This window comes from Puntigrus tetrazona, chromosome 24 (genome assembly GCF_018831695.1).
Source record: "Puntigrus tetrazona isolate hp1 chromosome 24, ASM1883169v1, whole genome shotgun sequence".
Taxonomy (NCBI): Eukaryota; Metazoa; Chordata; class Actinopteri; order Cypriniformes; family Cyprinidae; genus Puntigrus; species Puntigrus tetrazona.
In genome coordinates, this window is record NC_056722.1 from 20,175,321 (window position 1) to 20,202,795 (window position 27,475).

General features: G+C 36.8%; 1 protein-coding gene and 1 long non-coding RNA gene across 11 annotated transcripts in view; one reads left to right on the forward strand and one right to left on the reverse strand.

Annotated features, from left to right (window-relative positions):
* Positions 1 to 417: 417 nt before the first annotated feature.
* tnikb (TRAF2 and NCK interacting kinase b) overlaps positions 418 to 27,475 on the reverse strand; it is a 52,534-nt gene continuing 25,476 nt past the window's right edge. The window contains exons 11-35 of one of the 10 annotated variants that reach the window (XM_043225927.1): positions 27,216 to 27,282; positions 26,926 to 27,124; positions 25,603 to 25,719; positions 22,569 to 22,655; positions 21,989 to 22,177; positions 20,540 to 20,899; positions 18,848 to 19,012; positions 18,530 to 18,775; positions 17,628 to 17,737; positions 17,146 to 17,264; positions 16,972 to 17,069; positions 16,170 to 16,193; positions 14,504 to 14,512; positions 13,820 to 14,001; positions 12,689 to 12,797; positions 12,222 to 12,368; positions 11,083 to 11,185; positions 10,714 to 10,896; positions 10,456 to 10,599; positions 10,198 to 10,332; positions 9,310 to 9,410; positions 8,906 to 9,055; positions 7,315 to 7,474; positions 5,330 to 5,469; positions 418 to 4,656 (exon numbers count right to left, since the gene is read on the reverse strand). In XM_043225927.1, coding sequence (XP_043081862.1) covers positions 4,573 to 4,656; positions 5,330 to 5,469; positions 7,315 to 7,474; positions 8,906 to 9,055; positions 9,310 to 9,410; positions 10,198 to 10,332; positions 10,456 to 10,599; positions 10,714 to 10,896; positions 11,083 to 11,185; positions 12,222 to 12,368; positions 12,689 to 12,797; positions 13,820 to 14,001; positions 14,504 to 14,512; positions 16,170 to 16,193; positions 16,972 to 17,069; positions 17,146 to 17,264; positions 17,628 to 17,737; positions 18,530 to 18,775; positions 18,848 to 19,012; positions 20,540 to 20,899; positions 21,989 to 22,177; positions 22,569 to 22,655; positions 25,603 to 25,719; positions 26,926 to 27,124; positions 27,216 to 27,282 — 3,428 coding nt within the window. In that variant the 3' untranslated portion in view covers positions 418 to 4,572. The remainder of the gene's footprint in view (positions 4,657 to 5,329; positions 5,470 to 7,314; positions 7,475 to 8,905; positions 9,056 to 9,309; positions 9,411 to 10,197; positions 10,333 to 10,455; positions 10,600 to 10,713; positions 10,897 to 11,082; positions 11,186 to 12,221; positions 12,369 to 12,688; positions 12,798 to 13,819; positions 14,002 to 14,503; positions 14,513 to 16,169; positions 16,194 to 16,971; positions 17,070 to 17,145; positions 17,265 to 17,627; positions 17,738 to 18,529; positions 18,776 to 18,847; positions 19,013 to 20,539; positions 20,900 to 21,988; positions 22,178 to 22,568; positions 22,656 to 25,602; positions 25,720 to 26,925; positions 27,125 to 27,215; positions 27,283 to 27,475) is intronic. The other 9 variants (XM_043225928.1, XM_043225931.1, XM_043225929.1 and 6 more) reach the window with 9 other exon arrangements.
* On the forward strand, positions 24,122 to 25,770 carry LOC122329599. Its single transcript, XR_006247936.1, has 3 exons — positions 24,122 to 24,700; positions 25,315 to 25,466; positions 25,645 to 25,770. It is a non-coding gene; the product is annotated as an uncharacterized LOC122329599 (long non-coding RNA).

A 27,475-nucleotide genomic window follows, 5' to 3' on the forward strand; every position in this document is an offset into this window, starting at 1 on the left:
ACACTTGGTGAATATTGTAATAATGTTTAACAATATTTGTTTTAATAAATAAATGCAGCCTTGGTGCAGACCGCTTACAAACTTTTGGCTGACAACAGGCTATACACAAGTCATATTTTGTAGTCATATAATACTATAAATTAGTCAAAACTAATTTATAACACGAAGGCTTTCTAGTACTGGTCTTGTATTTGAACTATTTCAGAAAAGTACATTCAGAATAGCATTATATCTTAAAGATTACATTGGTTAAAAAGTCTTGTATAACAAATCCAAATTGCATACGAAACAAAACAATTCGAACGATTATGAAAATAAACAATCTATTTTATATGCAAGTGATTTAACTTATTAATTCTTATTATAAATGAATATTACAGAAATTATTATAAGAATAAAATATAACAGCACACACGGTCTGGTTTGATGTGTCAATTTATTATTATTATTTTTTAAAGCAAAGAAACTGTCTGTTTTAGGTGACAAGTGAACACACTGGGTGAGTTTCCAAAATCTGAAATATTTCCATTTTTCCATTTCACACTCTCATTCAGAAACGCTCGGCTCTCTCTGAATGAGATCAAAAAATAGGAGCTTCAGTCAAAGTAGAAAAGGGTCTAACATGACGTCTGACAGAAGCAGTAATGCTCATTATTGCTATAGCTTTTCTAGACTGATCCACCGACCTGCTTTGCCATCACATTTGATATGCAGTCTTCTCTCTGCCATTTTCCTCTTTAAACATAAACACTGAGTATTGGTTACCAAGACTAGAATAGATCCACAAACAACCCTATTATATAACATTTTTGCAGTTATCAGGGGTGAATTTATTTCAAAAAGAAAGAGCACTGGACAATACTGCATTAAAATAAGAAAACAAACAAAAAGGTAAAATAAAGCACTCATATTAAAGCATCTCTGACATTATAATATAGATTTCAAATTTCTCTAAGACAAACTAATCCAGAACACAGCTAAAGAAAACAATCCCTTTAAAAAAGAAGCAGCAATAACACTGCTGCTTTCTAAATACAGATACCAGCATTAAAGCACAGTACAAAACAATAAATAAAATGGATCAGGATATCAAGAAAACTGGATTGTAAAAAGTTTTACAACCATAAAATATTTGCTTTAGAAGATTCAGCTCTTTTGTGGATGACACAAAGGGGATTTCAGTGACTTTGTTGTTTGTTTGATTTACAATATGTAATAAATTGTAAGCAATAAAATGTAACACCCACTACATGGACTAGGCACAGATTAGATGAGATCACCTTCTCTTAAAAGTCCAGGCTACATTTAAAGTTACATTTGGAACAAAATTCTAGTTTAATAGCCTTAAAAATCTATTTATAAAATACTACAGCCTGCATATGTTTTGAACAAAGCATGATATGCCCAGTTTCAGCTTCAAACGTCTATAACAGAAGGCTTGTAATCTTGAAACCTCGCCATTTTATTGTTTAAGTGTCAAAATGCCTGCATTTCTACTTTAACTTGTGGAATTACAGGCTTAAAAAAAGGATGTTTAAAATCACACCCACACACACACACACACACACACACACACACTGGAACAACCATAAAAATAACAGCCAATATCCAGAATGCTTGGTTGTGCTATAAATCTCAAATTTTAATACACACACAAAAAAAAGAGAAATACAGAAATAAAACAACGACTCACTCGGCCTGAATATAAAGGATGTACTTACAGTATTAATGTCCATATTAAGAAAGAAAATGAGGTCAAGCACACATCAAAAGACTTTCCACCGATGAAGGTGGTGCACCAGAGATGAAGAAATCAACCGACCTCACGGCCGTGTTGATAAACCAAATGAACCTGCACACACACACACACATCCACACAGTTCACAGTTTGATGGACAAAAAACACAAAGTCTCAAAAGATGCTTGTGGTGTCAAGTGAATTTCACACTATTGCCCTTACAGAACTGTAATGAAAATATATAAAAGTATATAAAGGACTGTTATTTCATGATTCCTATTTGAATAAAATGCCACATCATTTGGAAGGACTTCAAGTCTATTAATTGGCGATTCTGCAGGTAGAGGCATTTTTGTGTATGTGTAATCCTAAAAATGCAATGTTGTTATATAAAGTGGACTTAAAGAAATAATGTCAGTTGTGTGCTTGGTATAAAAAAAAAAAAAAAAAGAAGAAAGAAAATTGATAAAATTAATGAGTAAAATACAATTCTTGGCATGGCGGTGATGACAGTAGTATTGGATTAAAAAAAAAAAAAGGAAAATGTACAAATAAATTACTGAGCATGTTTTTAGGGGACCAAAAAAAGAAAAAGTAAAAGCTTTCCCTTAAAATCAGAAAAAGGTGAAGGATCACCCTCATGTGAAGTGTAGGCTTGATTTGGCTGTTAAACAAGACATTGCACCAAGATTTATTTATTCATTCATTTTTTTGTCCATTTCTGAATATCTCTGTCTGGCACTCTACACTCAAATCACCTCTGAATCTACATGGAATGACAACATAGCCTTATTTTACATTTTTTTTTTAATTACAACATCCTCATCGCCAATTGAAAATACCTATTATAATTGAATAACGCTGAAAATTCACTGATCTACTGGTTGCATTTCAAAAAGACACAATCCCTCCCCCTGCCAGAGAATAAATATTTGCCTCTTCAAACTACGATCTGTAATATTGCCTTGTGTTACTTACAAAGGTTTGATTTACGGCATCAATAGTCAATACCCACATGGAAAACTGAACCGATCCAACAGGTGAACAGAAACGAGGTAGCCTAAAAGGAAGCTCTACTCACAAAACACTACCCTTCACTGATTCATGTGATTCACACAGAGAAGGAGGTGGATCTTATAGAACCACAAACAGCGTCACACATTTCTGTCACATCCTCACAGTTCCTATGCATTCGATTCGGAGGCAGGACTTTTTTCCAAAACGGAAGTGGATATTTACAGAGGGTGCTAGTGCATGTCCCTCTAGAAAGAGTTGGAGATCCATCATGAGGAGAGGTGAGCAATCGACTCACCAGGCTCGATTCCCTTGGCCTTTATTGCACTTTGCTGAAAGTCATGAGAAAATGAAACTTAAAAATACAAAACTGCAGCACATTCTTCTTCTAAATGACACTTCTTACTCCTGATACGAAAACAATTGAGATTGCTGGTATGTTAATGGTCATTTTTGTATCATTGGTGGAAAGCATTACATCTCATCGTTCATACACTCTTACAGAAACCGTGATACTCGAAATGTACTTTTTTATGTTTCAACAGAAAGCTCTGTAGTATTTACCAGTCACTTAAAGTATTAAGACTGTTTCCTAGCACTGTGGTGATAAAGCGTTCAAGAATAGCAGACCAGTTTCACTGAAATAATCCAATCCATGTGGATTATTGTCTCTCGAATACTTCTGTCAATGTCCAGGATGTTATTTGTGACCAGAACTTTTTTGAGCCCGTTCCTCACACAAATCATTTGGCTTCAGAAACTAGCAATATAGTACACACTGAATACTTTTATTGGTTTGCAATTTAAGAAAGCAACTTGAACAGTCTGATAAACTTGTCTTTTAATGTGTTGAACAGTTTTGGAATGGCACGAGAGCAGAATTGAAATTTTAGAGTGAACTATCCCTTTAAATCGCCCTTAACATAAGTTGTAAAGTCAATGGAAATGAATGGAAAACGGTGTGATCTACAGCACCGTCTCCCTGAGCACAAGGAAAACAGTGCCAAACCACAGGCTCCAAATGTGAATACTATAGAGCTTTGGGATAAACTAGGAATGCACAGAATGAATATTCAGAATCATTATATAGTTCCATTATACGTCCATATCAGCAGGCATCAATTTCCATCCAAAAAAAAGTAGCATTTTCCTTTCCTTACAGAAATACGCATGAACGACGATATATTATGGACTTGAAAATAAAAACGAGCAGCTTTGCGAATTCATATTTAAGGCATTCTGTGGACAGCCCGAAGTGTGTCTGCTCCAACATAATGTGGCAAAGTATCATACAAGTCTTAAATATCAGACATTAGAGTGATATCCACATGACACAAACATCTGTGTGCATTCCAAGCCGAAACATAAAAAAGAAAAAGGGTTGATCACACAAACCAGCCTCAATGGATTCATCCCGCAAGGGAGGTTTACTGAATTTTTGTCGAAAAGTGTCTTAACAGTACAAATATTCACTCTACTCTGTGGGTTTCATTCCCCATATTTCCAGTCTTCACCATCAGAAGAATCTAGATAGAGATTTGTAAGGACAAAAACACCAGAACCCCACGCATGTTAGTAAAAGAGCCATAAAAATAACGCAGATCGGTTGTTCTTCTCGGTCACCCCTTGTTGTTGGGGGGGAGGCGTGTGGATTTTGGGTTTGTCTTTGACTCTTCTGAGTAGGTCCCAGCAAGGTTTGGTCTTTTTGCCGTCCGTCAGATTATCCAGCGCACCTGGATTTTCCTGTCTTTCCTTTTTTCACACTTTTCAATAAAGTAGAAAAGGTCCACAGATACAATGCAGGGAAGGGCGGGGATGAATTACCAATTCATCATGGAGTTTCTGTTCAAGGTCATGAAGAAAACTTGGCTGCTGCCTCCTGATCTGACTGAGGCAAAGAACACCTGCGACAAAGAAAAGAGTCCACATGGAGGAATGGACGTTATTATATTGCCTATTATTCACATTCAAAGAACCAAACGCTTACAATCTACCGCCTTGGGTGTCTACATTCAATTTCAAATCAGGCTCATTTTTAGGTATTTTATTTCAGCTAGTTGCCAAGGCCATATAACAAAAAATACAGACAATATCAAATAAGGACTAAAAACAATCATTTAAAAGTATTGATATATCAATGAGAGCAAAACACAGATCAGTTTAAGCTTTCCACTGCATGGGACAATGACACATTTATGAAAATGTTTATTAAAAAAAAACCTTTTTGTAAATTTAAAATTAAAACAAACGTACAAGTTCACAGTTGGTTTATAATAATAAAAAATAAATACTGCGTACAAATGTAGAATAAAAACCAAGGTAAATGGAATAACAAAATAAAAATTTTTAAAATGTAAAAATTAATTATGTGATTATATTACATGAATGTTTATACTTTGTTCATTTAAAAAAAGTATAAGTAATTTTTTTTTAAATAAAAATGTATTTTATATAACATTATAAATAGTATTTTTATACAAATGCTATTTGCTTTATAATTCATTTAAAAGTGAAGTGTTTAATTTTGAAATATTGTTCATTTTAACCAAAAGCTGAAGCATCATGGTGGTAACGTACTTTATCGTTTCTCTCCGAAAGGAACTTCAGTCGCTGTGCTCGCTTGTGCATGAAAACTCCGTCGAGGTGTCCCGTTTCCACGGAGCGGATCTCAATGGCTTTCTCTCCCCAGCCCATGATCTGGTTGGAGTGGATGTAGGCTGCAGAAGGGGAGGGGGAAGGTAGCGAATATATACAAAAGACAAAAGAAACATGTGACAGGAGAGCGCTGACACCAAATACAGTACATCATCAGAACACCCCGTTCCTCAACGACTTCTGACTTCCAACAGCAACTCCAAACTAGCCCAGATCCAATGAAAACAAGCCTGCCAAAGCCACCCCACATCAGGAGGTCATTATTGCAGCAGTTTCTGAGCATCACAAATTAAATCATGATTGAAATACCAGTCCTTTTGGATATTATTATTCTTTCATTTTCTAATTATCCAGTTCCAGAACTCTTTGGTTACTAACATGAACTTGCTTCGAGGACTTCCTGTGGCTGATTTAGAGCCCTTCGTATAGATAATAATGATTTGGTTGTTTTGACTTCCGTTGCTGCTGATATCTTGCGTAGAGAATGCATGAGTTATGAATTTTACTTTGTTATGAGTGCAGAATCACTGAAGAGTTGAACAGAATTTGGCTGAAACGTTAATTTGTTCAGAACTGAGGGGGTGGGCGGCTGCTGGTCTACATCTGAACCCTCAGTATCAGCCAACAAATGACAAAAGACATCTAAATTACAACGTTAACGTTCTGCACGGATGAGAGATGAAAACACATATACAAACAAACATTAAAGCTGGAAATTAATTAGAGACACACGGGACGTTATCTGATGCATGATTGTAGTGAAGCAAGAGCTGAAAGACACCAATATTTACATTTAAAAATACAACAATAATTACAATGAAACTGATAATGGTTTCTTTGTCCTGGTTAAATGTAAAATTTTTTATAATTGTACATTTTAAATCAAATGAAAAGGGGTCACATTTCACTCCAAAATTAAGAGAAAATATTGGAAATTATCTTTTTGCATGAAGAAAAAAAAATATCTGGCATTTCTTAGGACCAAGATTTTTTGCATTGTGAATTTTTTTTTGATGATGATTAAACACCTGTCCATTGGCATATGGACATGATAATGCAAAAAACATTAAGGGTCCTAAAAATGAGCGCTAACAATTTTCTTCACCCAAAATCAATTGAAATAAATCAAATAGGGAAAAAATTGTTTTACAAAAACCACAAGAAAACAGGTTACATCCCAAAATTAAGAGCTAAACAATAAAGAAAATCAAGCATATTTTAGTCCCAGTATTTTTTTTTTTAAAATGACAATTAAACACATTATTGTTTGCATATAATAATAGCAAAATATCGTAAAAAAAACAAGGCTGTAATAATTTCATATTTCATAATTTCCAATTAAAAATAATTAATTATTTTTGCATGAAAAGTCAATTAACATTTTTTCCCATTTGCATATGCAAATAGCATCCTAAAATGGGATTAATGTCTTGTATTCTGATTTTAAAGTAAAACATAACCCAGACATTTTGTTTCTAATAAATTCACCCAAGGATGATATGAAACAAAATAGGATTCACGGTCAAACCCTGGGCTTTTTCTCAGAAAGGAAATCTAAAGGTTATTAATAACAAAGACTTATTCTGAGTTAACAGTGTAAACGAAACAGTACACAAGAAGATGTGCTACACATTCAGACAAACATTTTACTCTGTGTCAGGGTTTAGTTTAGGTGGGCCGGGGTGGGGTGGGGTGGGTTGCTGTGGGGCGGCTCAATCGTCTAGTTAAGTGCGGGACAGGAAAGACAGAAAAGCAATGAGTGGACAAAGACATGCGTGTTTGTGTGAGAGGACCGATTCAGATTCTGAGGGGTGTCGGGGACGGTCAGGTGCTCTCGCACAGACCGCCATCAGGGCTCTAGAAGGAGAACAGGAGCGTTTTGTGTGAAATAAACAACCAAAACCTACCAACAGAGGTGGGCATCTCTCCCCACTGGAGCACCACGTCTTTAGTGATTCTGCCGTATGTGTTCACATAGACTCCCTCATCTTCATAACACAGAAGCATCTCCATGCCGTCGGTCTTGGGAAGCACCACAATGGCGTGAGGGGTAACACTGCCCTGAATCTGGGAAGGGAGGGGTGGGCGCAGATGAGCCTTGGGGTGACAAAAACGAGCCGCAGTGCAAAACATTCCCCACTAGGTGACGCTCTCCCCCCTCCCCCGGGCGGCCCTGACAGTCATGTCTCGTGCTGAGGGTGGCCAGAGCTTCTCCCTTCGAGAAACTGCTGCAACAATCGAGACTCCTGCCCTCTGTTCGACCGCATCGGAGCGGTTTGGCTGCTTTGGTTCGTGTACGTGTTTGGTTTGTCAAAGGTCGGAGATCGGGGATATGTTTCCTTCTTACAGTGGAGATACTTTTCTATCACACTTGATAATGTTAGAACAATAAATGGCAGTTGCGTGCAGTGTAATGAAATCTGGTTTTGGTCAACTTCATAAACATCCATCTGCACACAGAACATTCATACTGTGTAACCAGGGTCCAAAATGAACATTTTGAATAGTTTTTATTACTAAAATATATATATCTACCTTTTCATTATCATTGATTAAGTGTATTTATTCATTATTAAATGTACCTATTCTGTGTTTATATTTAAAAGAAATATTGCATAAAGAAAAACAGATAAATCTTTACATCATTACACGTCACTGTGAAATCATCATATACAAAAGCACATCAGAGGTTGAGGTTCCCATACTGCAGTTTAAAAGGTCTGAATAATTATGATTTTGTTTTTTTGGAAAGAAGTCTTTTAAATTCAGTAAAAACTGTAATATTGTGATTCCTTAGGTTACTGTTACTAGAAAATCAATAAAATACACATTTTAAATATATTTAAATATATTTGAAATAAATGAAATAGAACACAAAGTGTAGTAAAATGATTATAAAAGTATAATATTAGTAAAAATAAAATATTATTAGTAATAATATTACACAATATTACAAATTTTAATCAAAGAAATGCAGCCTTGCTGAGCATAAGAAACATTTCAAAAACTAACAAATTATTTCAAACGTTTGACCAGTAATATGTGTGTGTGTGTGTGTGTGTGTGTGTGTGTGTGTGTGTGTGTGTGTGTGTGTGTGTGTGTGTGTATATATATATATATATATATATATATATATATATATATACATATATATATACACACACAACACACACACACACACACACACACGTATGTGTGTGTGAAAACTAAATATAAATATATTATATATTATTATTATTATAATAATTTTTTTTAGTCCATAAAAGGTTAACACAACTGGCAAGAGTTTTCTTTTTCCTCATCAAAGCCAGGTTTTACTTGCATATAATTTCAGTGTTAAATTTGGACCCTGTCTGTAATTAAAAGGCACATATGTGATACAGACATCAACACTACAGTGCATCCCAGTGTCCCCAGAGAGGAGTCGTCCTATTTAAAGTCCCTTAGGATCAGGGTAAGGAGGGGAGAGCTGCCTCCGCTCGGCCTGTCGTCACTTACGTGGGACGGAATGTAGATATCGTACGGATTCCCAGAGTCGACATCTATCACGTGAAAACCAACGCTGGAGCCATAGATAACCTTTAACCTCTGACCCTCCTCCACTGTCAGGTCCACGAGCAGAGGCTTGTGCTGAAGATCTGTGAAAGACTTTGGAGAGACAGAAGAAGAGACACTGAAAAAAGCAGTATTTCCAAAGAAATATACTCCGTGCAGGTGTTCTCTCACACACTCACAGCACTAGTCACAAGTACTAAAATAGCTACTTATTTTGCACATTTTGTTCTCTGCTCTGCCAAATGAGTTCACGGGCCTCTTTTTCTTGCAGTTTATTTAAAAAAAAACATAAATGCTCTTTTTTAAGGGGGTAAAGGGGGTCTCACGGAACCGAACATCTGTCTTACCTTGAAAGCCATGAATTTGTGGTAAGGTTTGGGAGCCCAGGCATAAATCTCCACTGAATTCTTCAACGCAATCACCAAAAACTTAATCCTCTCATATTTGACTGTTAAATAACAAATACATGTGAAAATATTATTAGTATTTACTTAACCAAATTCTCGCTTTCTCTTTATCACTCTCTAAATTAGAACAATATTGTTATTTTTGCTTTACAAAATAACAAATAACATATTTCTTATATAAACCTCATAATTCTTGTCACCGGTGTCTAAAAAACAAAAAACAACAACTAAAGTTCACTCAGACAAGTAAACAGTCAAAAAAAAAAAACTACATTAAATAACTAAATGCAACATACACTGTATGAAGTAAACAACACTGCATATTATTTATTGTGTAAATCAAACATTTATTTTCATAAGTTACAAAAGTGATTTAGTCAAGAGCAGTGAGAGATTATCTCTCATTTGTTGTTTGATTAACAAGACAGACAGCAGGAATATTAGACTGCTGTCACTTTAAGAGCTGATGGAACGCAAATTACTTTTTCTTGCTCAGCTGCTTACCTTCACTTTCAGACCTATCCTATAATGTTTACAAGGATACTTGCAAAGACAGGTAATTTTGACACAAAATGGGTAGTATGTAATCAAACGTTTATATATATATATATATATATATATATATATATATATATATATATATTTTTTTTTTAAATATATATTTTGTTCTGTAGTTTAATAATATATATTATTTAATATGATATATTATTAGTTAAATAATTTATATTAAGATGTCTTTAAATAATAATAATAATAATAATATTTTTTGTTCTGTAGTTATTCAGGTATTAAACCAATTATTTGTCCCAAACAGACCAAAGGACATACCGACTTTATAATGGACACATCCCTCGAGGTCACCAACTGTAATCCACCCTTGTTTTTTTTCTACCTCAGGGTCATTGTGAAGTATCCTGTTTCTAAGCCATGACAGATAGTAGACCCTCAGTTTATTCTTTTTGCCTACAAAAAAGAAGATGCATTGCAAACCACTCATTACAAACAGATAATACACAGATCTAACAAAACCAAACAACATAAAACAGATCTTTCTACAGACAACCGTAGAGCTGCTGATGAACTCACCTGATATGGTGACCAGGACATTGAGACCCTCCAGAACGTCCATCTGCTGAAAGCGCCTGCGGTTGATCAGATTGTAGACTTTGCCCTGACCACTGCGATCTAGCAACATCAGCCCATTTTCTGTTCCTACCAACAGGTTCACTCCTACATCAAACAAACAACGTAAAAACGATTTAGAGTTTATAATAGGCATCTGAAAGGATATGAAAGCATTTATGCTACTTTCACATTTGTTGAGTCAGAAAAGTTTGGACTCACCCCATAGTGCCGCACAGAGGATCTCAGAGTTGAAGCGCTTCTTGTACTTCCGAATTTCCGGTGTGTCGCTATGTGGCCTGATATTGGTGGGATTGACATTAACAACAGAAATTTTACGAGCCTCATTTAGTCGAGCTTGTTCCTGTTCCTGCTCCTGTCGTAGGAGTTCATCTGCAAAATGAGCTGCGTGACCAAACAAAAAGTCTAAATTATTCTTTGCAGTCTATCAAGATGTTAAGCAGGCTAAACATTAGCACACTTTTTCCACCAATAGAGTGCCGATGCCAGAATCGGTGCCCAATCAGAGGAGAAAGGCCCCAGCACTGGCCCTTTTTCAACAGAGAAGGGGATAAGAGGTAAATTAATCACCTGAGGCAGGGTTGTCCTCATCGTCCTCTGTGGGAGAGGTCTGATACACTCGTGGGTCCACAAAAGGAGTGAAGGAGGCTTTGGACCCACTTCCCATCCCAAACTACCAACGTGGAAAATCGGGAGTGAGAAAAAAAGCATACATACAACATACAAAAGGTGTCTACTAATGACTGATTGTAGGCTGCAAATGCAAGCATTTCTGGTATGAAATAACGTGCAGAGTTTTGTATGCAGTTGGAAAAGTCCATATTGTAACATATTAGTAGAAAAAGCAAGCATTGCAGAAGTCTTTCTTTTTGGCAATCAGTATTTTGTCTTGGTTTCCAGTGTATGCATTTATGCATGTACACACACACACACACACACGCATATTTATCCATTCAAACGTTTGGGGTCTGTAAAACTGTGTTTGTTTTTCCAAAGAACACATTTTAATTGATTAAAAGTTACTGTAAATACATTTACAATGTTACAAAAGCAGTTCATTTGTACTTTGGATTCAAAGAACCCTGAAAAAAGTTGAACAGGTAAGAAACCTGTTCAACATTAAAAATAATGAAAAATGTATCATATTAGAATGATTTCTGGAGGATCATGTGACACTAAAGACTGAGATAATGATCAGTTTTGCATCACAGAAATGAATTACATTTGAAAATATTAACAAAAAATAGTTATTTAATATTGTAATATTTTATTTCACATTATTACTGCTTTCATTAAATAAATGCAGCATTGGTGAGCATGAGATTAAAAAATTACTACTGACCCCAAACTGACAATTGCTATTTATTAATTGTATTAAAAGGATGCTTTGATTAAATAAAGTAATAATTAGAAAAATACTGATTATTAAATGTATCTTCTTTTTTTGCAGCAAGAGCACAAAATCAGGGCACACAAGAGGAGAGAAAGCATGTTAAATCATAGTAAATAAAGTAAGGTGAACAAATATGAGGTAAACAGAAAAGAAATAAAACCAAGAAAAGCAATGTGAGCTATAAAGAGATCTGGGCTTCTGTGCATCTACAGCCAGATAGTGCATTTGAATCAAATGGGGGTGGATTAGATGTGTCAGGTTAGAAATTTGAGGATTGGAGTGCCGGGTGGCTCTAACAGGCTTGTCCATCACCTACTTCAGCCACAGAGTCCAGGTCCAGCCCACTAGAAAGCCGCCCAGGGCCCTCGCCAGGCGAGTGGCTTTGCTGCACTAGATCAGGCAGATTGGAGTTACCGGGGAAACCATTGCTCTCGGCATGACCGAGCTTTCTTTCCCCAAACGTCTGCAGAGAGGAACAGAAAGAGGAGTAGGGCTACACTACTGCAGGCCTCTTGCGTGGCTAAGCCATCTTGCAGAGATATTTGGGAAACGCACAGAGCGTGCCTCTGTCAGCAAGTGCGCGGCGAGCTTGAACAGAGGTTTTGTTGGAGGATTCAGAAGCAAAAGATGTGAAAGAAACACCAAAATATAACCCAATAAAATTAATGCTTAACCAAGGCAAAAATAAACATGACTTGATAAACTTAAAGAGAAATAAAACTGGGAAACACTAGAGGAATGAGTGTTTTCGCTCAAGGAACCTGTCTATGTAGGTGCACCTACCTCTCGCATCATAAGGGTGCTGTCTTGTGAATTTTTGCCAAATGAATCATTGGCATGAGAATCCTCCTGGTTGACCAGTGATTCAGTGCCACCCTGGCCAGCAGAAGGCCTGTCGGGAGAATAAAGAAAAAAATAAGATGATTTCTATAAAACACCTTGAAATGATTGGCGCAAACATTTTTTTTTTTGTGTTAAAATTAGTTATAGTTCACAATAGGGGTGGACGGAATGACCAACAAGATAGGAGTAGGCTAATTTAATTAATTTAATTTAATGGTAATACTATTTATCATGCTATAGCTGTTTTGTCTTCAGACAAAATCAAAAGAAATAATTTTTTTGTCACCAGCATAAATAATCACAAATAACGAATACTAGTCTTAAAACTAAAATAAAACAAAAAAAAACAACAACAACAAAAAACCTCAAATAAACCGATAAATTTGCAGTGATTAAGAAACTACTTACAAACAGCAAGATAAATAACTACTGTACAAGAAATAAGAAATGCTACGTACATTGTTTAAAATACACTGTGTCGAAATAAAAAAATATATATACAAGCATAAAATCGTGTATTTAATAATTCAAGACATATCAAGTGGCCAAAATAAATAAATTCTCACAAGCCCTATGGGCACTGTCTTTAGGTGAAAGTGTTTAGAAACTCTTAAAGGTTCTTGCACACTGAGTCTGAAATGTTTCCGTATTCATAAACCTTTCCTATTAAAATGCATCCTATGGATGCAAAAAAACGAAGAAAATCGAACCTGATACGAATTGACAGATGACATTTTCAGTGGCAGTGTGTGAACGTGATTGACACAACCCCTGAGGTCATATTTATTTTTTAATGTGCAAAAAAAAAAAAAAAAAAAAGAGACTTAAGTGTGCGACGACCTTTAGACAGCAAAATCGGTTGATAAATTTCTAACAGTTAATCATGTTTACCAGTATATCGCCCACCCCTAGTTCCTAATGCAGGCTATTTTTGAAATATTAACCATTATAAATCAAACTAAAATTGAAACAAACTGGAAATACGAAAATAAAAGCCAATTCAAAACATTAATAAAAGCTATATTAGTACAACACTACGACTAAAAACATTTTTAATTTGAAAACACTCACATGATGCGTGGAATATCACTAACGGGAACAGTTCCATCATGAGCCCCGCCTTCTCCATCCTCGTCCTCACTGCTTTCTGATTCCTCACTGGAGGAGGAATAATCCGTCACTTTCCTGGGAGGCCGGTTGGTATCCTCATTGGTTCGCAGCTCACGGAGTTCTTTGGCCAGAGCAGTGAGGTCCTTTAGGGCAGGGAATGAAAGAAGAGGAGGATAAGACACAATGAAAATATGTAAAAATTCATTAATGCCTTGATCTGCTTGATTTGGTCTCCAGTGAACCACTAAAACAGCATTTCATGTTTTAAGCCTGCAAAGAGCATATGCTACAGCAATTTATCTGTTAGTAGGATTCATGATAAAAACTTCGTTTTGCACATTTAGGTCATGTAAATGGCACCGAAGAGATTACCAGAAACAAACGAAAAAGGCAAAACATCAAAGATAAGCAAATTAACTAAAACATTTGATAAACTTTAGAAATCAACTCTGAAAGTGGAATAAACACATCAGCCATCATTTCAAAGAATGATGCACAACTGTATAAACCATCACGTGCACAAGTCAGGGAAATAATAGACCAGAACACTGAATAACTGAAGCAGAACTAGGGTTTGTTCTCGAGGCCTGTGCCCTGCATGCAGAAGGTTAGTAGGAATCAGTTCTCGCTCTGGTTCTGTCTTACCAGCTCCTCCTGTCGACAGGCCACCAGGCAGCCAGACACAGAGAAAACGCCATTGAGAAACCAGAATCAACTCTTGTGTCGTTATATTTAAACACTGATGCTTGAAATGAGATGTGAATTTCCATTTTTGACTACAACCTAGAGCAATAATCTCATTAAATTACGTAGTCACAAAACCTAGGACATGTGGCTCGAGAAAAACTGACCGTTAGCAGAATGCAAAAGATTTTGTATCCAATTAAACGAGAGTTGAAAAAAGTTATTTGATCACCTGCTCACATCTAAATGATCTAAATGTAGCAATTTACAAAAGAACAGTTTTACAAATTTAAACAAGCACGTTCTGCTCAATTGAGGTTAATTGTAATTAAATGTGAATATCTTGTTCCGTCACAATGACTTTTATTTTGATTTACACAAAATTTCATACTGCTTTAGAGCTCACATTGACTTTGTTGCATCAATTTATACACTAATGGTTTTATACACTAAAGTAATTTTTTTTAAGAAACTTGATTTAAAAAAAAAAAAGAGACAGAAAAAGACATGAACTTGTCTGTCTGTATTAAATGCAGCAATGCCTTTGTGAATAACTATTACTAACAAATTTACACAAAGTTTCCGGCTGACAATGATACCTGTACTTCTATTCCTCACTGCCTTGTTTTCATTCACATCAAATTAAATAATAGGTCTGCTTATTAAATTGATTCATGTTAATAATACTAAAGAGTTGCAGAATCAGTTAACCTTAAAGGGACAGTTCAGCCAAAAATGAAAGTTGTCATCGATTTCCCTTATGTTGTTCCAAACCTGTAAAATCTTCATTTATCTTCAGAAGCGTAATTAAGATATTTTTAATTCAATTTATATTTTTGACCCTGCATAGACAGCAAAGCAAGGACACTCCTCACCCTTAAGTAGTATGGAACTACTTAAGGCTGAGTAAATGACAGAATTTTCATACTTGGGTGAACTATCCCATTAAAAAAAAAAAAAAAAAAAAAAAAGCAATATAATTTCTGGTGCCTTCTTTTACCCCTTAAAGGAATAGTTCACCCAAAAATATAAATCATTTACTTATGCTTAAGTAGTTCCAAACCTGCATGAATTTCTTTTTTCTCCCGAACGCAAAGGAAGATATTTTGAAAAAAGTGTGTAACCAGGCTATTTTGAGTCACCATTGACTTCCATAGTATTTTTTTTCCCTACTATGGAAGTCAATGGCGACCCAAAACAGCCTGGTTACAAACTTTCCTTTTTGGGTGAACTATTCCTTTAATGTAACAATACTTCTAAACAAAACCAAACCAAACCCTTTTTTTTGTGACCCAAGACAGATGTTGCCTAGGTAACAGTGCAAAACTCTGAGACGGTGTTAAGGATTTCTGACAATGTGAACGACTGTGACAAATTGGTGTGATGAAGAAATGTGCAGCTCATGATGGTGACTGACACAGCATCTGAAGCTGTGAAAGAGAGCGACAGACAGAAAGATTGGAAGGGAGTTAAGGAATGAGAGATGGCGTGAAATATTGATGAGAGAACGATTGAAAACATGAGAGGGCGTGTGACAGAAATAGATGAGACAGTCAGCGAACGAGTGCTTGAATGCAAGGAGCACAAATATGGGCAGAGAGAGATGAAGTGAGCAGATGTCACTAACCTCATCTACGGCTTTCTTATAACTCTGGAGAAAGAGAATCGACAATGGAGAACCACGCGTGGAGGAACAATTGAGCGGATTAGACAAAATGTTAAATGAGAAAATGGTTAGTAACACAAAGCGGCACACAGTCTTTTCAACTTCGAGCAAAGTGTGAACAGCTTTATCCAAGCTAGCTAAAGGTTATGGAAAGGTTATGAGTAGGTTAGCACAAATGAGACCTGATTTCCTGTTGAAACAGGAAGTTTTGGTAGAGAATATTAAAGGAATAGTTCACCAAAAAAGGAAAAATCTGTCCTCATTTAAATCACCCCCAAGTAGTTCCAAACCTGTATGAATTCCTGTGCTCTGCCAAACCAGGCTGTTTTGGGTTAAGTTTTATAGTAGCCTAATTACAAACTTTAAAAAAAATATCTTCCTTTGTGTGCGGCAAAAATTCATGCAGGTTTGGAACTACTTGAGGGTGAGTAAATGATGACAGAATTTTCATTTTTGGGTAAATTATTCCTTTAATGGATTTTATACAACACATCAGTATATAGGTTATTTAAAAGCTAAAAGATATTGACAAAGTCACAAAACCTTTTGATTTAATGGGGTATTTAATTAACGGTAAAAAAATGATGTTTGGAAGGAACATAAACAGTTAGATCTTAAAAAGAAGCTAGTTTAAGAAAGGTTAGTTATTTCAGGGTTAGATGTTTTCATTTAAGGCTTATCTTGGTCTCGGAAAGCAGCCCTGTGAAAGCAGAAACATTTAAAATGCATTTAATCTGTGCATTCTGGGAAATGATCCTCTCACCGCTGGTCGGCTGGGTCTGGTCACCTCCCTGTTCTCCTCCTGGGTTTTGGGCTTGGATTCTTGGGACACTGCTGGGGATCCCTCAGGTTTACTGGAGCCTGTGAAGACAATTGAACGTCAAGGCTCTCTACCGCAGGTGCTCAGACTGAGAGAATATTCCTGAGGGTCTCTCACCTCCCACCCGGTTCCTTTCACTGGAGCCGCCCTGAGAACTGGGCGTGCTAGAACTGGAAGAACTACCACTGCTGGTTCTCTGGAGAGCCGACTCCATGGGGATCCGCAGGTCTGGGTTACTGTGGCAACGGTAGAACACATTCAAACAAGCCACATTTAAACTAAACTCAACTTCTGACAAAATTGCAAGTCTCAGGAAAAAACAAACATTTACTTATTCACATATTTCTTCCATTATTTATTTATTGGGTTACTGACAGAAACTGCTGTTGTAAGTAATTAAAAATCACGGAATTACAAAGAAAGTGAAGAAAAAAAAATTGTTGGAATTTTAATTGTACCTACTGGGATAATTTAACAATTATTTAAAAGTTTCAATAATTCACAAAAAATTATATTCACAAAGGCAACATTGATCTGCAATAAAAGGTGTAAAATGAGTTTAAAAAGAAAGACAGAAGTTAATGAAAAGTGGAATATACCTGGCTCGGATCAGATGTGTTCCGGTTCTCGGCCCCAGTCCTCCTGGTCCATTCCCTGGAGAGTTTTTTCTCACCAGGGCAGGAGATATAGAAGTAGTCCTTTGGGGCACCTGAAGCATGTTAACAGATGTTAGTTTACTAAGATGAGCTTTAAATATAGGATGTGTTTATTATTATGTGTATATTATTATCATCATCTTATATCATCACACTTAGTAACGCATTATACAGTTATGAATAAATTGATAGCATCTAAACAACTTGGAGTACTGTGTACTCAACTTTTAAACTGATTTAAATTTTGACATTAAGTACTTCAAACCATATTTATTTTTGCTTCCACTGAAACCCTATTAATGTAGTATGAGACATTTCATATGTTTTGTGCAGTTATATTTAGGTTTAAAGGAATAGTTTACCTACAAATGAAAATTCTGCCATTCATTTTCCATAATCTGTCATTAATTCTATAGTTTCCTAATTACTTAGTCTCCTGTTGTTCCAAAGCCTTATGCCCATAATAACACCTTTGGAGCACAAATTAAGATATTTTTGATGAAATCCAAGAGCTTTCACATGGACTATTTTAACAACGTCCCTACTATGTGTCTGGGCATTGAACGTGTTGTGTTGCTATCTATGCAGGGTCAGAATATATCATTAGAATACATCAAAAATATAATAATTTGTGTTCCAAAGATGAACAAAGGTCTTCCAGGTTTGTGAAGGCATAAGGAAAACATTCCTTTATCCTTGGATATCAGTCAGTTAAATATTACTATTCATATTATTTTAGCAATATTTGTCACTGCTTTCAGAGACAAAAAAAGATCTTGGTTTCCACATGAATTCCAAATTCATTACTATTAATGTCACTGGAATATTTCATCCCAGATTATCACCTTTGGAGGGACGTCATCTTCCTGTCTCAGCCATGAGCTACGGTCAAACTTCTCATCTCGGCTGGTGATGCGAGGTGGTGGGGCGGGGGTTTCTGACGTGGGGTCAGAGTTCTGCCGAGGCATCGGTGGTCTGTGAGGCGACAGACCCTCTTGGAAGGCTGAGACGCCCTGAGAGGACTGATCATGCAGCGACTGGGATCCTGTCATGGAAGAGCCATGGGACTTCACAGAGACCAGGTGCGCCATCTGAAAGAACAACTCTGGGGTCAGTGTTCTTCACAGCACATCGGTCTCTCCGATAAAGGGGTCAGGAAGTACCTGAGGCTCTACCGGGCGGTGCATGGGAGGCGTCCGGGCCTGCTGTATACCTCCACTGCTGAAGGACTCTGACCGGGGAGGCAGGGAGGGGTCAGAAATACGGTTGGCCACTTTGTGCTGGAGAGCCGGAGAGCTCTGGCGGTTCAGCTTAGAGCGTTCCTCAACCTGACAGACAGAGAGGAAGTTAGTGTCAATGCAACTTGTCACAATCAGTTTGTTTTCCTCTCTGCTTGAGAGTCAATGTGTAAAATGGCTTATATGAGACACTGTAGGGTCTACACAAGGGTTAATCTTCAAAAGTAGCTTGTGCTAATTTTAAATTTCCAATTGTATATTTTTCAAATAAAATCTAATTGGTTTACCTTTTAATAAGAACAGCTAATAAGATGATTAGACCTTTAGCCTTCTGTCAATTTTATTTATCTTTAGCATTAACATAATCACCTAAGATTGAGTTTCTAAATGTTTGCGCAAATCCGCCTGTCCCAAACTAGACATTTTAGATATTTTTAGATCTGTTCCATCAAGTTGACTGAAGACAATCTTTTATTCACTTCTGCAGACCCAATGACTCAGCAAGCAAAGATGAAACATAACCAAATGACAGAAGAAGAAAAATCATCAGGTTAAAGACAGAAAAGAAAACACTTAGTCCATTATGTCCAGCATGTTAAAGAACATGCTGTAAAATCTCAAATTCAAACAACAAGCCTCAAAACTGTCATGCACCATTCACAAGCTTTTTCAGATGAGAAAAGAATCACTTTTGGCCATCCTAGAAATCGAGTGACCGGGAAAGTAAGACATGTTAGTGAGAAAACCATGTTTATTCCTTCTCTGAGAATGAAGGGTGGTTTGGATCTGAAATGACTGTCTTCAGGGCACAATATGTGCCTACAAGTAACACAACCCCTTAACAACTCCCCTTTGTAATTTTATCAATGCCTAAATCAGTGGTTCTCAAACAAGAGTACAGGCAAGTTAAAACAGGGTTTTGAATTACCTAAAGATATGATTACTAGACCAAAAAAATTATTTTAAGTCATTATTATTTATTTGAATAATATTTTATCAGGCAGAAACTCACATAGATTCATATACACTGGTAATAAAATATGCAAACCATGAACATTTAAATTCTGGGATGTATCTAATTGTACACATGTAATTGATTTTTTTTTTTTTCAGTTATGTAAAAAATAAATAATTTTGCCATTCCTAGTTTCTGTAAATAAAAAGCAGCTTTGTCATTATGGTAGAAGTATCAGAAATAATCTTGGCGGGCCTAGGAGTCAAATAAGTTGAGAACCACCAGTTTAAAGCTTGTTTGTTCCCCAACAAATCCAGACCTCTCTCATTTTTGCCCACAATTCCATGCTCCTCTGTCATCAGCTGTCTATAAGGAGGAGTGATAGGGAAGTTCAAAGAGAAGATTACTGATCATTAGAGCAAAACAACAGCAAGAAATGCAGCAGAAGAAAATCCACCAAACAGAACCTACAGGAATACCAGCACCCAGAGAATGAGAGCAAAACAGAAACAAGGCATTCCAAAAGAGATCATCCAAATGCCCCGATAGAAAATTAGAGAAAAAAGTCTTTTTCTGGCATTAATTGTTTGAATATGCACCATGACCAGATCTAGATCAGACGAAAAAGGAGACACGAATAAGTCATGCTAGCAGAGGCAGACCTTTGAGACGTATAAGTCTCTCTCAATATCAGCCCCTTTGCTGGAGTGTCCGAGATTGCGGCCCCGGGCCTCTTGTTCAAGATGCTGCTGGACCATCCTGTGCAGCTGGGATGGATCTGGCTCACAAGACACACGGATTCTAGGAACATTTGGCCCACTGACTATCCTGAGCTGAGGCTCAGCCAGATCCATCTCTCTTGAGTGGGAGGCTGCTGGATAGGAGGGGGGCCTTGTGGGCTGATTAGAGGAGCTCTTGTCAAGAGGGAGGAGTTGGCCGACACGTTTTTCTCCAGGACTGTTAAACGAATGGTGCTTCTTGGGAGGGATTCGAGGGGAGTTACTCTGAGCTCTCTCCATCACCTGTGTTCAGATAAGCACAATAAAACTGTTCAGAATATGACCCTCAAAACTGAAAATGGACAGGGAGGCCGCTTCAGAGCGTGATAATGAAAAAAAACATCCACTGGAATCTGAAAACTAATGGAAAGGTTATTGACAGGAAGTGAGATGCATCATATGTGGGACCAAACCTGGAAAAATGTTATCACATTAAGCCATTAGCAAGAGCAAATTCAGTGCTGAAACATTTGAATTTATTTCAGCTCATTTTGATTACATATAAAAGACAGTGCATTTCTTTTAAAACGCATTTTTATTAAAAGGAAAAGTCCACCTTTTTTGAAAATAGGCTCATTCTTCAACTCCCCCAGAGTTAAAAAGATGAGTTTTGCTATTTTAGAATCCATTTAGCCAATCTCTGGGCCTGGCAATAGCACTTTTGACATAGCTTAGCATATAATTGAATCCAATTAGACCAGTAGCACTGCGTGCAAAAATGACCATAGCAGGTGCAGTTCCTAATTTCAATATTTCAATATTTTTCCTATTTAAAGCTTTACATTTCTGTTGTTATATCGTGTACTAAGACAAAGACTAAGTTGCGATTTTCTAGGCCGATATGATTAGGAAGTACACTCCCATTTCAACGTAATAATTAAGGAACTTTGCTGCTGTACCATGGCCACATTAGGCACAGTGATATCATGCTGCGTCTGTGGAAAATAGTCCCTAGCTTGCAAGACATGCTCCCTGTGCAAGCAAGAGGATCTTGCTGTTTTCAGGTGCTGCGTGATATCACTGCGCCTGTTACAGTCATTTTTGAACGCAACGCTACTGGTCTAATTGGATTCAATGATCTATGTTAAGCTATGCTAAAAGTGCTATTGCCAGACCCGGAGATCAGCTGAATAAATCCCAAAGTAAAACTCAACTTATTAAGTCTGAGGGAGTTAGAGAATGAGCCTATTTCCAAATAAAGTGGAGTGTTCCTTTAAACTTGCATTAACAATTTTATGAATCGATACTGGGATAATTTAAAAAAAATCTTTATTTTCACCCAACCCTACACAGTATAGATAATTTAAAAAAAAAAAAAAGAATTCTCTGTACCTCTTTGGCCCAGGCTGGTTTGTCACTGGGGTTGACTGAGTCTTTGTAGTGGTACAGTTGTTTTTTGTCCGCAGGCCGTGGCTCTTGCTGCTGTTGCTGCAGTGAAACAAGGTAGGCCCTCTCTTGCTGCAGCTGCCGCTGTAATCGCTCAGCCTGTCTTTGCTCCTCCAGCTGCTTCCGTTTGTATTCCTAGACACACAATAGAAACAGAATGAGGAGAAAAGATAAAGATTTGAGACACATATAGAGCAGATAACCACATAAGACAAAATAATGCTACTAGGTTTGGACTCCTTAAAATAAACAAGGGCTAGTTCAGAAGAACTTCAAACTCAACAGCTCTATAAACTAATCCCATCGATGGCCTGATGGCTGTGGATCCTGAGTCTAATTTCCCTGAGAACTGAGCAATAACAAATAGAGCCACCACAAATCCCAAATGCCCCAGATCAATTCACACAATCGATACTCTCTGTGAGTTCACTGATAGTGAAGGGGACCAACGGATGGCATAAGCGCAGTAGATGAAAAGAAAAGAAGTGCAAGAACTTTAAAGGTGAAAGTTGAAATGAGAGTTTACCAGGAGAAGAGCTTGTTCTTGGAGAAGCTGCTGTTGAAGAATCTCCAGCTGCCTTTGTTCTTCTTCTAATTGGCGACGGATATACTCCTAACCCCATAGAACAACGAATGAAAGTGAGAAAGAGAGAAGAAAAAGATGACAGGGCCTTGAAAGAGTTTCAAAACGAAAGAATGAAAGATTAATCAAGCAAATCTAAAGGTAAGAAACCCTGATAATAACTTTCTGCCCTGCCTAGATCCCATGTGGCCTTCTGTGTGATGAGCTCACTACCCAAAGGTCATTGGTTCAAACAGTGGAATGAGTTATCCATGCACTAGGCAGTCACTTAGGACCTTGATCCTAATTTCCTGAAGCAGGGCAATTAACCCCAGACTACTCAAGGGGAATGTCGCCCCAATGAAAAATTATAAGTCGGTTTTGATTGAAACCATTTTGTCAAAATGCCAAAAAGTGTGATAGGAGTCCAATTCAATCCTAAAGTTTACTTTTATTGTCTTCAATACAATGGCAGCATAATGAGTTGCCATGAGCTATCTAATAATGTCTTTGGCAGTTAAGTTATCGTTATTATTTTTAAATGATATTTAAAGTGGAGTACAGTTGAGGTCCTTCTGGAGCATCAGTAAGCGTTTGAACCTTCTGTAATAGCTACATATGAGTCCCTCAGTTGTCCTCAGTGTAAAAGATGGATCTCAAAATCAGTCATTGTTGGAAAGTGTTCAAATACACAAAAATGCTGAAAAACCCAAGGAATTTCAGGGGCATGAATGATTTTTCTGAAGAACAGCAAGCAATTCAGGACAAACAAGGGACTCATGAAGAGCTATCACTAGACAAAAAAACTATATGTAAACATCTTTTACGTGAAAAATGTTATTCAGGTCAGTACTAAAACAATTCCAAGCGTTTTGTATGACCTCTCTTATTTTGGAAAAATAATTAACATTTTACAGATTCTGAAGCGGGGGGATGTAAACTTTTGACCTTAACTGTACATCTGAGTGGTAACAGGCATGTTTACTACAATTGAAAATCAAGAAGATCAAAAATAATAGGTAAAATATATTATCAATTAATGAACTTTCACAAAAATGTTAAGCAGCACAACTATTTTCAGTGCTAATAATAAATGATATTTAATAAATGATAACTGAACATGTTAGAATGATTTCTGTAATTCCATATGACACAGAAGACTGGAGTAATGGCTGCTGAAATTTCTGCTTCGCCATTTCATGAATTATATATTAAAGTGTATTCAAATAGAAAGAAAGAGTTATTATAAACTGCAATAATATATCAAATAATCACTGCTTTTACAGTATTTTTGTTCAAATAAATAAAGCCTTGAGGAGCTTCTTAGAAATGACATCTAAGAAAAACCTGTGCAATTATAGAGAAAAACAGGTTTATGAAAGTGTACAGTGTACAGAACACAAAGACAGAAAGACTTTACAAAAAGATGTCTGAAGAGAAAAGGTAGCCCCATTTGTAAGATGTATTCATATTTTGAAAGCATGTGTTCTATTCTTTATGAAAGGATTAAAACAATATTTGTCTTCAAACTGAAAACAAGGCAAGGGAACTTCATCTGGATTACAAATCTCACTGTAGAGGACACTTTCACTGTCATTTGCAGTGAAAATGAAATGTTTTATGACAGCAAAGAAAATGCAGTGCTTTGTGGCATTAAAAGCATTTTTATGGAATGACACTTAGAAAATATCTATTTGCCTGACAGATCTTACTGAATTAGCTGTCCCAAACTGTCTCTGAGGACGGTTACAACAAGAAGGCAAAATATTTAACAGAAAAAAACACCTTAAAAGTCTCAAAAGCAAAATGTATCAGGCAGTCCATATGCTAACAGTTAGATCAGCTTTATTTGCTCCTGCTACAGTCTGATTACAACAGTTTCAACTGTAACGTTAAAGGGGCGGGGTTTGTGGAAAGGGGTGTGTATAATTCAAACTACATTTCAGAATAGCTAAATGGCTAACATCACTTGACTTTTGGCATTAATGAGAACTGGTGAAATGGCTCAGTCATTCTTATTTGTCTCACACGCGGCCCGTGAGACGTCCTCATTCACTATTGAGCAGGGCTCCTGCGGCCCAACTACAATTGAAAAGGTGGGTGGGTCCTTTAAATATGCATACATCCAACAGAACATTTCCCTCTCTGGAGGAAGTGAGTCACTGACGGGAGAGACTGCTTTAAATGAGAGATTGAGGCATGTGTGAGTCTGATATCGGAGAAGACAGTTACAGCTGAGAACAAAGTGCACAGCACATTACACGTGATTAATAGAACACATGCTCTCTTCATACACACCTGTGTAAATATGTTCTGGAATATATGTATATCTGGAATATATCAGAAAAAACTGAATAATTTAGCAAAAATAATTGCATGTTACTCATAATAAATAATTTAATCATATTTTCAGACTTTTTTGATAAACAACTGTCCATCTATATATCTATATATTTTTTTGTTTTGTTTTTACACACACACACGTGTGTGTGTGTGTGTGTGTGTGTGTGTGTGTGTGTGTAAGTAACAGGAAATAAAATAAATAAAATTTAATATAAAATATAGTAAATGAGCACTAGATGAACACTAGAATTCTGAAATAACTAGTATGACCAAAAAAAACTGAAACAAAACAAAAAAAACAGTGACCAATCTATAAATATATGTGCCATGTATTAACAGAAAGTACACTGTGTCTCCGTCTCTATAGTGGTGAATCAGTGGGAGTCTGTTAGCGTGGCGTGTGAGCCTGTGAAGCTGCCACGTCACTTCATTTCTTCCCTTCCTGTTCATATGAGTTGAGCTGTCGGTTCTGGCATGGTTTAGTTTCCCAGTCTCTTTTTGCACAATGAATTATCATGGGTTAGTTTGCAGTGACAGACCAATATATAACAGCTTGAGCAATTATGTACTGAAATAACCCTCTCCATCAATTCTTGCCCTCTTTCAACGACCACAATTAGCCATGTATGGATAGCGTTTGTGTGTACATATGTACCTGCTCCCTCTCAGCATGCCTCCTCTCCTCCTCTCTCCGTAGCTGCTCCATCTCCTCATAGCGCCTCCTCTGCTCTCTCTCCTGCTGTTTCCGGAGCTCTCTCTCCCGTCGCTGTTGCTGTGAGGCGACAAATACATGTGCTCATTAATAAACCTCCCTTTACACCCCTTACAAATAAATCTCAACGTTGACCTCAACTATCAGCTCAGCTTCAGACTGGAACATGCAGTCCCTTCCTATACCACTGGATGGCAGTTTAAAAGACAATGCATTTTGGTAGCCATGCTGAATGGCCTTTCCCCAGCAGGGGCTGCTGACAGGAGCTGTGCTGAAACGAGGCGGACTGACAGTGGACCAGCGGGAGATAGATGTGCTGAATGAGAGGTTGACGCCCAGCCGGGCCGCCTGATTCATCCCCACAGGTATTCTGCTCCCTCCCCTACTGAGAAAACCCTACATCACATAACTCAGGAATATCTTCACCGGCTCAATGACCGTCGTCTTTCATTGTCTCCCGTTTGAAGAATTCCCAAGATGTTGGGCAACCTTCCTGTGGACTGATCATAGATCAGTATCTCCCAGGGACTTTAAAACGGCAGTCATCTCATGAACCATTACGCACACAGTATAAAGTACAGGAAGTGTGCGTCTAAGTGTGACCGGAATAATAGCACAGCATATTGTCTGTTTGCTCTGTTAGGGTTGCGAGGAAAAACAATGCTACATGCAAACAATAAAATGCAACTAAGCATATAACGATGCATGAAAGCAGAAAATGCTTCCCATATCTTTTGTTGTTGACATTGTGGGCTGTGTAAGATTTTAGCTCAACTTTATCTGTTAGCTTGTTTGTAATATGGCAAATATTTTTTTTTAACCCATACATCTAATGTTGCTATTGTTGTGTCATAAGTTGGCTGATGTTAATATAAAATGTAAGTCATAAATCAAAGAATCAGCTGAGAACGAGTAAAAAAAAGCAGTACAGAAATAAAATAGAAATAAAATAAATGAAATGTTCTTTAAATAATAAAGAAAACATAATTAATGATGTGCTATATTTAAATACAATATTATAAATATTACATTCAGACTAAATATTTAGCTTTAAACATTATATGCTTTAAATAATATAATATTAATATAAAATACATTAAAATAGAATATACCAAATATGATATGATAAATGTTAAACATATACATATTGTAAATATTATATTTAGATTAAATCATTAGCTTAAGCGACATTAATACATCACTGTAGTGCAGAGGATTTCAGAAACATGGCTGCAAATCTTTAAACTGTGCTTCTCCTAATCTTACCTCCTCCAGTCTCCTCCTTTGCTCCTTCTGCTCCTCGATTCGTTTCTGCCTTTCTGCCAGTAGTTGGCGCTTGTGCTCCTCATTCTGTTGCTGTTCTAGCTGTTGTCTCCTCAGGGCTTCAGAGCGCTCCTTATTGGCCAGCTGCAATCGCAAGAAGTCCCGCCTCAGGGTCGATTCCCCAGGGATGTTTATGATGGAGCTGTAAGGAAGATGTTAAATCATCTTTAAGTCAATCAGGTCTCCACTATACCCACATGCTTGTGTGTGTGAGCGGAGAAAGGTCTATGTACCTCGGCTCTCCTATGTCTCGCTCTTCCTCCTCCTCTTCACTTCCACTGTACTCATATTCTGTCTCGTCTGTAAAACAACAACAACAGATAATGTAGGTAGATGTAGGTTTTTAGATTAGAGACAAATTCAGATAAAGTTGTGACAATGGATAAAAATGTAGAAATTAAGAAAAATATAAAGTCGATTTTAATAAAAGGTTACTGAAAAGTCATCAACTTTTGTTATCCAAAAAAAACTATTTAATTAATTTATTCATTCT